General features: G+C 63.9%; 1 protein-coding gene across 1 annotated transcript in view; it reads right to left on the bottom strand.

Moving 5' to 3' along the window:
• QSOX2 (quiescin sulfhydryl oxidase 2) overlaps positions 1-11,527 on the bottom strand; it is a gene marked incomplete at its 5' end in the record, with an annotated part of 17,437 nt that extends 5,910 nt beyond the window's left edge. The window contains 10 exons of the mRNA XM_045289351.1: positions 240-390; positions 976-1,098; positions 2,710-2,839; positions 2,921-3,055; positions 3,772-3,917; positions 4,969-5,059; positions 5,151-5,256; positions 5,578-5,626; positions 5,859-5,959; positions 11,512-11,527. Of these exons, the coding sequence (XP_045145286.1) occupies positions 240-390; positions 976-1,098; positions 2,710-2,839; positions 2,921-3,055; positions 3,772-3,917; positions 4,969-5,059; positions 5,151-5,256; positions 5,578-5,626; positions 5,859-5,959; positions 11,512-11,527 (1,048 nt within the window). The remainder of the gene's footprint in view (positions 1-239; positions 391-975; positions 1,099-2,709; positions 2,840-2,920; positions 3,056-3,771; positions 3,918-4,968; positions 5,060-5,150; positions 5,257-5,577; positions 5,627-5,858; positions 5,960-11,511) is intronic.
• Positions 11,528-11,529: the final 2 nt, after the last annotated feature.

The raw sequence follows: 11,529 nt of genomic DNA on the forward strand, positions 1-11,529 counted from the left end.
GCCTGCTCTAAGGCACTGCAGCGTAGGTCAGCCTGCTCTAAGGCACTGCAGCGTAGGTCAGCCTGCTCTAAGGCACTGCAGCGTAGGTCAGCGCTCCTCAGTGAAAACAAAACACACACAAAACACTGCTCTGCAGCAAACTAAGCCTGTTCAGCCTTCAGACCGCACTGGAAGTGATGGGCCCTGGATGTGACGCGTAGGACCCACCCAAATGACTGGGCACACCTGGGCCAACTCACCTGTGCCAGCTAGCGCTTCTGGGTGAGCTCCAGCCTGAACCGTCAGGGTGTGGAACAACATCCAGAGGCCACACGGGTAGCCCCTCAATTCTGGTCTGCTTCCTTGACACCCAACCCACTTGACGTGATTGGTAAGGAATATTCCAGAAATCTGAAAAAGTTAGTAATAATAGCAGGACATTTTAAAGTTAAAAACGCTGACCACTGCCCTCGACCGGGGCTGTGGGTCCACGAGCGATCTCTGCCTTTCCCCCAGGAAAAGCACTCCAGAGGGAGAGGGGTGCGGTGTCCCTGTCCCTGGGGATCCCCTAGAGTGTGGGACTGTGCCCTGCTCAGAGGAGAACTTCACTGGAGAAGTTCACCCTGGGTCTTGGGGAGCTAGCAGTGCTCAGCATGAAGGATATCATCTTCTCTCAAAGCCAGGAGCAGGGACCCGGAAGCACAGACCTCTCAGTGGCAGAACAAAGGGTCAGGGTAGTGGTGTGAGAGGGGAGGGGACTGATTGTCTGAGAGGGCAGCTGCTGAAAAGCCTACTGGGGACTCTGTCTGGGTCACTATGTGATCACACAGGAGGCAGTCCAGGCTGGGAACCCAGGTCCCGGGCTCCTGAGACGCGCCTTGGGTTACGTGGGTGGCCCGGGGAGCCGAAGGACCCGTCTTCTGTTTCTCTCTGACTCCAGGTGTGGGCGGACGCCTGCGCGTTGTGGGTGTGTGTGGCGTGCCCTCGGGGACTCACCCGCATCTTGTTGTTGACCAGGTCAAGGACGGCATCGTAAGGGACCCTGTCCAGAGGCAGGCTGCCCAACCACTCCTGCAGCATCTCCAGGAGCTTTGAGACGGGCGGCCGGCCAGGGAACAGCTGCAGAGAGTCACACAGACACCCGCTGGGGGCTGGGACCCAGAGCCCCTGGGCAGACCGCCCCAAACTCAGCCACAGGGCGCCAGTATGCGAGTGAGGGGGGAGGCTATCCCTGAGGGGGGACGCCCAAAGGGCTGGAAAGTGAGTCCACTGTCCAGCTCGTCCATCCCACCCACTCATGGCAGGTACCATTCAGTGACCAGCCCAGAAAGAGGAGGAGCAACACCAGAGGGAGAGGCCAAGTGCTCAGGGAACCTTGCAGAAACTGCTGCTTCTGGTTCACAGCAACTTGTGCCCCTCGCCTGCCCGCTGTGCCCCCTACACAGGGCGTGCTCTGGGGGAGGTGTTGACTCAGTGCCCACACCTATGCTATGGTGGCACCGCAGTGGCCGGGCCACAGGCACCCCACTAAAGCCATTGGGGTGCTGCCTGCTGTCCCCGCGCCCCAGCCGCCTCCGAAGGAAAGAAGAGAGTCCGCAAGACCACCCCCATCTCCAACTCCAACCTCAGCAGAGGCCGGAGTTCCCGTCTCAGCGAACCAGGAGCCCCACCTCCCTCCACCGCAGGAGAGAGACGGAGGGCGGGAGGGCGGGGGTGCAGATCTCCCAACACATGTCAGCCTGGTGTCTTCTCCCTCCAACAAACCAAGGGGAGGGGCAGGCGGGGGTGGGATGTGTGTGTGCACCCAAGGGGCCAGCAACTCAGACATGCCCTGACCACATAACTGGCTGCCTGCTGGAGTCACATCCCCACCCCAGCACAGCCCGGTGACACGCCCAGCTTCAGCCCCAGGGGGCCTAGGGGACCAGAAGCATTGCCCCTCCTGGACCAAGAGGCCCAGGCACCCACTCAGAGGGCCTGCCAAGTGAGGGCTGAAGTCAGAGCATGTCAGGGACTGGTCTGCCCCAGCCAGGGGGGGCGGCCTCCTGCTTCACTGCCCAGCCAGTCAGGGGCTCTTCCTAGCAGGGGGCCCCTCCAACCCCCTCCCCTCAAGCCCCACCGGTGCCTAGACCACTTCACTTGCTCCTGAGGCAGGAGGTTCAGTCCCAGCCTCCCAAACCTGCGTGCAGACCGGAGGCTGTTCTTGACCTGGCGGCCCGCTCCTTCCCGTCCTCTCCTTGCAGCCGCACCTCCTCAGGGACCAGGCCCTCAGGGCCCTACCTGCCTGCCCACCCTGTGGTCTCCAGCCTCCCCGCACCAGCTGCTTCCCAATGCTCTTGGGCAGGCCCTCCTCGTTGGGCCTCTCGAGGGCTGGCTCCCTCCTCCTACCTTGGGAGACCTCAAGAGCCCTCAGCTCCGACTCCAGTTAAGGCGACCCCTCCCCTGAACTGCCCTGTCCCAACAGCCCCCCATCACAAGCCCACGGGGCACCCGACTAGGAGCGCAGGCCACACCGCCTCTCTTCTGCCCTTGCTGTGCTCCCACGCTGCCCTCTGCATGGGCACACCAGCCACCAGAGGCCGGCAGGGCTTCCGAGGCTGTGAACCTGTGCGGAGCAGAGGGCTCTGGGCGAGCAGGAGTGGCTCCCAGCCAGCCTCTGATCTGGCCTCCCCAGCTTTGGGACCACTCAGGCACAGCGGCCCGCAGGCAGAGACGGGCACAGGGACCCACCTTGGCAAGCAGGGTGACGAAGTCCCTGAGTGTCTGGAGCTCCTCCCCGGCCAGTGAGCGGTGGGCGGCCAGCTCCACTCGCAGGAGGTAGTGCAGCGCCGATTCCAGGTCTGCAGTGTACAGCCGGGCCCTGGAGGTGGGGCCGCCGTTACCCGGCCGGCCCACCCTGCCCACCCGCCTGAGGGCCCCCACCAAGGAGAAGGGGACCTGCCTGTCAAACTCCCTCCAGACTAGGGTCTCTGTGTGCTCTCCGCGAGGCTCTTCTGGCGGCGGGGAGAGCGGCCTCTTCCTCACACCGGGCAGCGACTTCAGGAAGGCAGCGAAGAAGGAGCGGAGCGGCTTTCCCCTGCGGGAGGGGCTCTGTTGGTCAGCAGTCCAGGCCGACCGTGGGCCCATCAGAGAGCTCTGCCCTGAGCCCCTCCTCTGTAGGGGCGGCTGCTTGCTGGCTCGGGAAGTCAGACGGGGGCAGCAAGGGACACAGCTCGGTGAGGGAGGGAAGTAGGACGGACACTACCCTCATTTAGCCGCCTTGCTCAACAGGCCAGGGCTGGGGCCCAGGTAGCCAAGCTGGAAAGAGACGACCCCACCTCCAGGGGCCACCTACCCATCCCCGCCAGGTAAGGTGTGTGACACGGGAACTCAGGTGGGTGGGGCCTGCACCCAATGGACAGGCCGGACAGGCAGTGGGAGGGTGAGCCCTCACCAGGAGGGCAGCGGGGACCAGCCTCACTGCCAACAACACTTAGCAGTCACAGCTGATCTCCCCTCCAGGTGCACCTGCAAAGCACCCGCAGGTTCTGGGGCCTAAGCAGGGAGGGCCAGGGGCTAGCATGCTGCTTAGATGGTCAGCTAGCTCAGGAGGACATGCTGAAGGGCCTTGTGGGGACATGAAATACAACCTGACGACTGGCCCCTACTGTGGTCAGACCATCACACCTAGGGGGTGGGCCAGGGTGCCCCTGGGTGATGGCGCCGGGCTTTCCTGGTACAAGGAGCCTTTCTTTATCCACAAGTTTCCACATGTGGACGAGTCCCGGGACCCCCAGCAGAGTGGGCACTCACACGTTAACCACGCCGCGTGTCCCGTTGGGGTAGCGCAGGTAACAGGAAGGGACGTGGGACACGCCCAGCTTCCGGAGCAGCTCGGGGTCCGAGTTCAGCACTCTCTTCACCACCACCTCCTCGTAGGGGACCAGATCCAGGGCCACCTGACGGGGGGTGGAGAGCGTGTCAGTGCCACACCAGCCCCTCCCAGCAAGGGGGTGGGCAGCGGGGGAGAGAGGGGAGGACGCCTGGGCAGGAACCACAGTGCAGCATGCTGACACCAACCAGACACATCCTCTCTGTACATAACATTCGGGGGGCTGAGGGGGTGGTGCACAGCTGCTGCCGAGTATCTAGGGGTCAACACTGACTCACAGAGTCCCCGTGCTGTCCTGGCAGGGGGTCCTGGGTGCACACTCCCCATGGAAGGGGGCAGCCAGCGCTTAATCACTGGGCCACCAAGGCTCTCCTCTGCCAGTCGGGCCCCAAGTGCACTTTCACGGTCCCTGTGACAGCGGGTCACAGCCGGTCCAGGGCAGGAACCCTGACCACATCAGTCTATGATGGCTGCCTGTGGCCCGTGAGGAGGCAGACATGCTATTGCCCACAGTCTGAAATGCCGCCAGTTATGGGTGGGGCCATGCAAATGAGGTACTGATGCTCCACCAGGGGATGGGACTGTGTGCCATGGCTAATAAAATGTACAGCATCGTGGGGAGGGCAGGGACAGGGTCGAGCATGAGGTTCAGGGGGTCTAAGGGGAGATGGAAGCAGTGTCCTTAGGCTCTAGGGTCCCTGTGTGGGAGCCCTCCCAGGCCCAGGGAGATGGTGGCAGTGACCAGGAGGAGCCCTGCGAGGAGGGGCAGCAGAGGCCGGCTGGCAGACAAGGCTGCTTCTGGCACACGCAGAGCCAGGCTCGGCTAGGGACCCGGCCTAAAGGCTCTAACATCCACCAGAGAAGGCCCAGGAGAGGGGTTTCAATGGCATTCTCTGAGTTGTTCACGGGACTCCCCGGTGACCCCAGGATGGTAGTTCGGCCGCAGAGCGTTCCCCTGGGCGGTGGATGCTCACAGGGAGTCTCTAACCAGCCCCGCAAGTGAGAACAGACCCACCTGGTGAGTCTTGGGGAGGGTGGGGCAGGAGGGAGACCCTTGGGGATGGTGCAGTTTGAGATCCACGTGTCCAGAGGCCACCCTCAGCCTGCGCACACAGTACCTCTCGTCCAACATAGGAGTCGCTGCTTTCCAGGATCACAGCCACGTAGCGGTCATCGTGGGTGTCCAGCAGGGACAGGACGTCCTGGGGCCTTTTTAGAGAAAAGAAAAGGCTTCCGTGTGCAGCCAAGGCTCACTGCACGGCCTCTGTGGATGCCACAGGGGACCCAACCCGGGACTCACGGGACGGGCTCCAGAGAGGGGCAGGCAGGGGGGCGGCTTCCCTCCGAGCTGTTCTGCAGGAAGTCAATCATACTGTGCCTCACCGTCCACAGCTCCCGGTCACCCCCTGCCAGACAGGGAGACGCTCAGGCCCAGCCACGCTGCCACCCGACATGGGGGGGTGACAAACACAAGCAGACCCAGCACTCACTGGCTGGAGTGGGGGTCACAAGATGGGGGGCAGGTCCTGGGAATGCACACTTTGCCCCATCAAGAGAGGTGGCCAGACACTGAGGCTGGGCGGGGCAGACACTGGGGATGGGGTGGTGGGTGGTGCATACAGACACTGAGGTCGGCGGCAGAGGGTGGGAGGCAGACCCGGCCCTGTGTCTCTGCCTCTTGAACCACGTGTGCTGGGTGGGCTGAGTAGCACCGCTGACGTGCTTACCTTTAAAACTGTCCCCCGTCGTGAAGTCCTTGGTGAGGGCTTTAAAGTACTAGGAGGGAGGACAGCACGGCAGTGAGGCCCTGGCAGCGTGGCAGCAGGCCAGGGCGGGCTGTCCTCCGAGCCTCCCCCTCAGACTGCCGTCCTGCTGGCTCATGGGGCACCCGAGCCCACAGGGCCCAACTGGACCCTGCCCAACCAGCCAGTGTGGGCTGAGTGGCAGCCACGACACGAGGACTCAGACCCCGGAGGACGAGGAGGGCTGCCCAGCCGGGCAGACTCACCCGGAAGGTGGGGTAGAAGTGGATGTCGTAGGCCCGGCACACCTCGTGGTTCTTCTCCTCGGCGCAGTCCAGCGCAGCCACGCGGATGGCGGCAGCCCAGTCTGAAAAGGGACCATGGCTCAGCCTGGCAGCCGGGCGACCCCTCGGGCCTCGCTGCTTGTGGGGGGGCAGCCGGACGCAGCCTCAGCCTTTCCACCACGATGCGTTTCTGCGTCCGGAAACCGCTTCCACTGACAGCACGGAGGAGGCTCTGCAATGTCAGCTGGGCCCTTGGAGCGCCCGGCTGGCCAAGCCCTCGACCCCATGCACAGCCTGGCACCCCCAGTCAGGAAGCGAAGTGTTCACCACCACCCGCCCAAGGGCTCTAGCAGGGTAAACTCCAGCTCACAGCCGGGCCTGCTGCGTCCCCGCCACAGCCATCCCGACCACCAGACACACCTCGGATGGACACAGAGTGGTCAGTGTGCACCTGAGAGGTCAGGGCTCCCCCACGCTGCGGCGCCCAGCCGAGACACACCCACACCACCCACTGACCCCCAAACCAAGCACTGCCATCAAGTTGATGCCGACTCAGGGCATCAAGTTGACCCCCCCACCCCTGCACACATCCACAGAGTGCCCTGCATGCACACACTCCGCTCTGAGGGTGACAGGGGCGGGGGCACTGGAGAGACGAGCCCAGGCCTGTGCCCACCATCAGCATTTCCAGGCTTGCTGCTCCCAATGCCACCTGGGCATCAGAGCTGCCTTTCTCCCGTCACACAGAATTGCTTCACTATGGCAGGACACAGGGTCCAAGAGCCGCAGACACAGGCTAGCAATCACCGCTGCCAGCACTCCCCCAGGCTGGGGTCGGTCCGGGTGGGGGGGGAAGGGGAGACTGGACCTCAGCATGCATCCCCTGAATCCTCGCAGCCCGGGGTAGTGAGGTGGCAGCCCACCTGCCCCTCGGCCTCCTCATGGTGAGCCAGTCTCTACATGGCTGAAGTAGCGGTGACCACCTCCAATTGGGGATGTGGCTGGCTACTCCGAGCACACGCCAGCAGTGCTCACGAGGTCAGGGTAATTCCAGCACTGGGGTGGCAGCAGCCCTCCCACCTGCTATGGTCCTGCAGGCCCAGGTCACTGCCAGGCCTTCAGTGGGCTCCCTGTCTGTGTCCCCATTGCCCCTACCCTGCCCCCGCAGAGGCCTGCCCCACCACCCACGTTCTCAGCGACTGGCTGCGGGTGGGTCCTCAGACTGCGGCGGGGCACCTGCTGTCCATTGTAAGAACATGAACTCCTATCAAGACGGAGCCCTTAATTCTCAGAGTCCCAGCAGAGGAGGCAAGTAGCAGTCCCTGTAGAAAGTTTGGGCAAAAATCCTACCAGCCAAAAATCTAGACATGCAGCCGAGCTGGCAGGGGGGGCCCTTCCTGGCCCCCAGGTCAGCCTCAGAACATGGGCTGTTGGGCCACCCACCAACTGCAGCCCCTGCGAGCCCTTGTAGCCTGTGCCCACAACCCACCTGCCACCCCACACGAGGGACAACTCCACCCACCAGCAGTGCAGGCCGCCGTCCTGGGGACACAACCGTTTCAGGCCTTTGTTTCCAGAGCGCGAGGGCCAGGGTGGGAGCAGATGCCGGGACTGCGACCCAGCAGATGGGCAGCATTCTCCACCAAACAAAGGGCGCACAGCCAGCTCGGCGCAGTGAAGCAGGCCATAGCTTCAGGGTCTCTGCTCCCTCTGCCGGCACCCGCCCTCTCCACCTGTCGAGGGACCAGCCCTTGCCCCGCTCCCCAAGCGCCAGCTGTGGGGTGCAGAGGCTGGGCTAGTCTCAGTTCTTCCGGCTAAGAGACAGGCGTGAGGTGGTGTGTCCACACCTAACCCAGGGCGGCCCAGTCCCACCTGTGAGCAGCCGGCGTGCAGCATCCCTACCACCGAGGCCACAACACCCCCCCACCCATCCCCATAATGGCCCAGCAATAGCTAGTTCCGGGCCATCACAGCAAGGCCGCCGGGCTCTGGGGCTGTGGAGGGGAGGGCAGGAGAGGGGAGGGGGCGACAGTCCTGCCTCATCCCTGTTGATGCCAGCATGCTGCCGGGTTCCAGCCCCGGCTCTGGCTCGCCTGCCCACTCAGCCAAGGTTTCCATGTGCCAAGTTCATGTGGCACGCTGGGCCAGCTGGCAGCCCACATGCTAAGGGTCTCGCCTGGCCAGCGCATCCAGGCTCATGGTGGCACAGGGGGCGGACGGGAGCAGCACAAGGCTGGGGCAGGCAGCAGGTACTCCCTGCCCCCGGCCAGCCTGCACTCCAGAGCCTGGTGTGCACCCAGGCCTTCCCCAGCTCCAGCCCCAGGCGCCAGGCCAGGCTCCAGAGAGAGCCGCCGGCTGACCTCAAGGCCTCTCCTCACTCCTGCTCCCCATCCGTTCCCCTTCCCCCGTTCCCACAGCCGATTGGCAGCCTGTGGGAAGACCCCTGTGGCCACCCCCAGCGTGCCATGGTCAGCAGAGAGGTGGCTTTTCCCAGTGAAGGCAGGTGGCGCCCTGCGGGGGCACGTCTGTGAGCTCACCGCCTGTCCTGTGTTCCAGCTCCGCCGTTCCCACAGCACCTCCAGCTGCTCTGTAACCTGGCGCACCCTCCCAGGCCACACCACGCCCTGGCCCCAGCGGGCAAGGTGTGCGACTCTTCCCCACACTGCAGCCACTAGCCACAGGCAGGATCCGTGCCCAAGGAGCCCGCAGCCGGTCACACGCTGACTCGAGGTTGCCCAGCGAGAGTGCGCAGCGTCCTCCTGTCCCAGCCATCCTTAGACACGTCTGAGGAATGGAGACAGACAGGGACACCCCAGTAGGAGTCCTGGTGCCCACCGCAGGAGCAGGCCAGGCCTGGGGACCAGCCCAGCCCTTCCTCCCTGGTCCCTGGGCTGTGCCAGGGGAGGGGGCCAGACACCAAAGACGTGTGAAACCTGACATGGTCACTGGTATTGCTGAGCTACGTCAGAGGCCGCAGAACCAGCGCTGCCCGCTGGGCTCGGGACACAGGGTTTCCACTCCAGCTCCCTGGAGGCGGTGGTGGCACAAATCGGGCCGGCAGCCACAGCTCCAGGCCATGGGATTTTCAGGGGCGGCAGCCTGTCCTGCCAGGTCCTGGGAGTGACAGGCTAAGCCTCGCCCGCACAAACACCAGGTGGCACCTGGTTGCTGCAGACAACAGCAGAGCTTTTGTTTAAGCTGCCTCCTCGTAGATCCTCAAACCCGGAAAAAGCCCGCCAGAGAGGAGCAGCAGGGAGCTGCCAGGGAAGGTGGGGCCCCTGGAGAGTCTCACCACGCTGCCCAGGATTCCTGTTGGTACAGTGGCTATCCGCGGGGCTGCCAGCCACAGAGTCAGCAGGCTGGAAACACCAGCCGCTCCTCGGAGGACGGGGCTCTCTGTCCCTGAAACCCACAGGGTCGCCAGCGTCCACTCCATGGCTGCGAGGCAGGCCAGGGTCCAGAGAAGTGAGACTGGCGCTGACAGCAGCGCCCCAGAGCTCCAAGAGGCGGCGGCTCTGAATGCCCGTGTGGCTCTGGAAGCTCCTGTGGGCCCTGGGGTCCCTCCACACAGAGTTCACGAAGTCCTTTCCAATCTGGCACCTTCGGCTCCCTCTCCCACCTGCCTGCTCTGTCTTGGCCTTCAGCCGTGGCCTTCCTGCAGCGCTGCAGTGCATTCTCAGGGTTCCCTACGAGCCGGCCCCCACAGCAAGGGGGCGGCACTAGCACTTCAGGTCCCCAACTGACACCATCGAAAGCGGCATGCAGACGTGGCGACCATCTCACCAGGGCTGGCTGCGCCTGAATTTACGTATTTGCTTCCGTCTTCCAAGAGCATATGTGGGCTGACCGATTCTCCACCGCACTGAGCTGTCTGCGTTCTCAAAGCAAAGGCTGCCCGGCCAGCCCGCCACCAGGGGCACTCAGTTGGCTTCACTGGCCCCGCCCGGCTCAGCCTTAGACCTGCAGACACCACCGGCTTCCGAGCCCTTGGGTCTCAGCAAAAGGAGCAGCTGCTGGGTGAGAGGCCTCGGGTGGCCACGTTGGGCGTGCATTCTAGAGAGACTCATTCGTAAGGACTTGCGAGGCCCAGCGAGAAGGCACGGCCACACAGCACGGAAACCCTGACTCTACAAAGCACCCGCCGCTGCAGACACTCCTTTCCCCAGGCACTGTCCGCCTTGCTCTGTTGCTTCTGACCCGGTGCCTCCAGCTGGCTGGTCTCCCAAAACACAGCACGGGCCCTGCCACTCATGGCCCTCAGACAGGCGGCGTGGGCACCCCTGAGGAAATGAAATCCCTGTTCCTGTTGGAACGCTAACTTTGGGGAAACAGAAAGCAGGCCGGAGGGCCCCCGGGCAGGGCTGGACGGCGGGTGGGGACGGCCGTGCTGCCCTTGGGAGAAGGACCAGGTGTCTTGTCACAAAGCCAAAGCAAAGAAATCACAATAATCCCTCTGCACACTGCTGCCGCAGCCTTCTCCCGCACACCAGAGCAGCCCCCAGCTTTCCGCACACGCCTTCCTACCAAGAGTCCTGCGAGAAAACCGATTCAGAGGACGCCCAAGAATCCCAGACCTCAGCCCCCTCCCTGGCTGGGCTGACCCCTCTGCCTTGAGCCTCGCTGGCCTGCAGACGCCCAGGGAGGCCGCCATGTGGAGCGGCCCTCTTTCTGGAGGCCCCCTAAGGAGACGAAGCAAGGGCATGGCCCAGAGGACCATCTGCCCCCCCCTCCCCCCACTGCAGACTCACACTTAACCCACCCTGGTTGGAACAGCCTGCGTTTGGAGCCCCTGAGATGATCCTTTCTGACAGACGCGCGACCAAAATCCCTGTTCACCCGTGGAGCAGAGTTCGCTCAGATGTGAGAAAACACAGCCTTAAAAAGAGCCTTACTTTAAAACAAACACGTAGGAAAAGAACAGTAGCAATGTGTAAACTCTCTTGCCCACGGAGATGTGTCATTAAAGGTGAGCCCAGCACGCACCACAGAGCCCAACCTCTGTCCCTCCCCGGGTGTGTCTGTGTGTGTGTGTGCTGGGGGGGCCTCAGAATCCAGGTGACATTGACAGTGGCGGGGAGGCAGGATGCTGCAGATGCACCCTTCCCCGGTTTGCTTTTGCTGGGAGCCCCCGACTCGGTTCGCACTCACATGATTCTTCCTCACAATGATGCCCACCCATCCCCTGGAGGGCCTTCCTGACGTCCTTGTGGCAGTCAGGTGAGTGGTGGTCAGCAGTTCAAAGCCACCAGCTGCTCCACAGGAGAAAGACAGGTCGTTCCGAGGTGGGCTGTTCGCGCACCAGCCTCGGCTGCTGGCACAAAGACCGGGCCTCCACGCCCTTAAAGCGTTGCCGCCGCAGAGGCGGCTGGAACCTGCCCTTCAGGGCCACTGAGCCGGGATGGACAACGCTGTGAGCGTGGAGGGCATTCCCCTTGGGTCTGGGCTGAAGGCCCCGAGGGCAGTGGCTGCAAGAAGGTTTCGCGCGCGAAGGCGCCAGGACCTCGCGGAGCCCCGCGTGCCCGTGGCCTCGGCGGCCCGCCCCGGCACAGGATGAGGGCGCGTCCAGCGGCCGGAGTGCCCGGCTCCGGCCGGGGCGTGGGAGAGCCCGAGGCCCGGGCGGGCGGCCGCGCCTCACCTCGCACGTCCCGCGCCA

The sequence above is a fragment of the Echinops telfairi genome, unplaced genomic scaffold, assembly GCF_000313985.2.
Source record: "Echinops telfairi isolate 266 unplaced genomic scaffold, ASM31398v2 ScPeMD7_25;HRSCAF=90, whole genome shotgun sequence".
Taxonomy (NCBI): domain Eukaryota; kingdom Metazoa; phylum Chordata; class Mammalia; order Afrosoricida; family Tenrecidae; genus Echinops; species Echinops telfairi.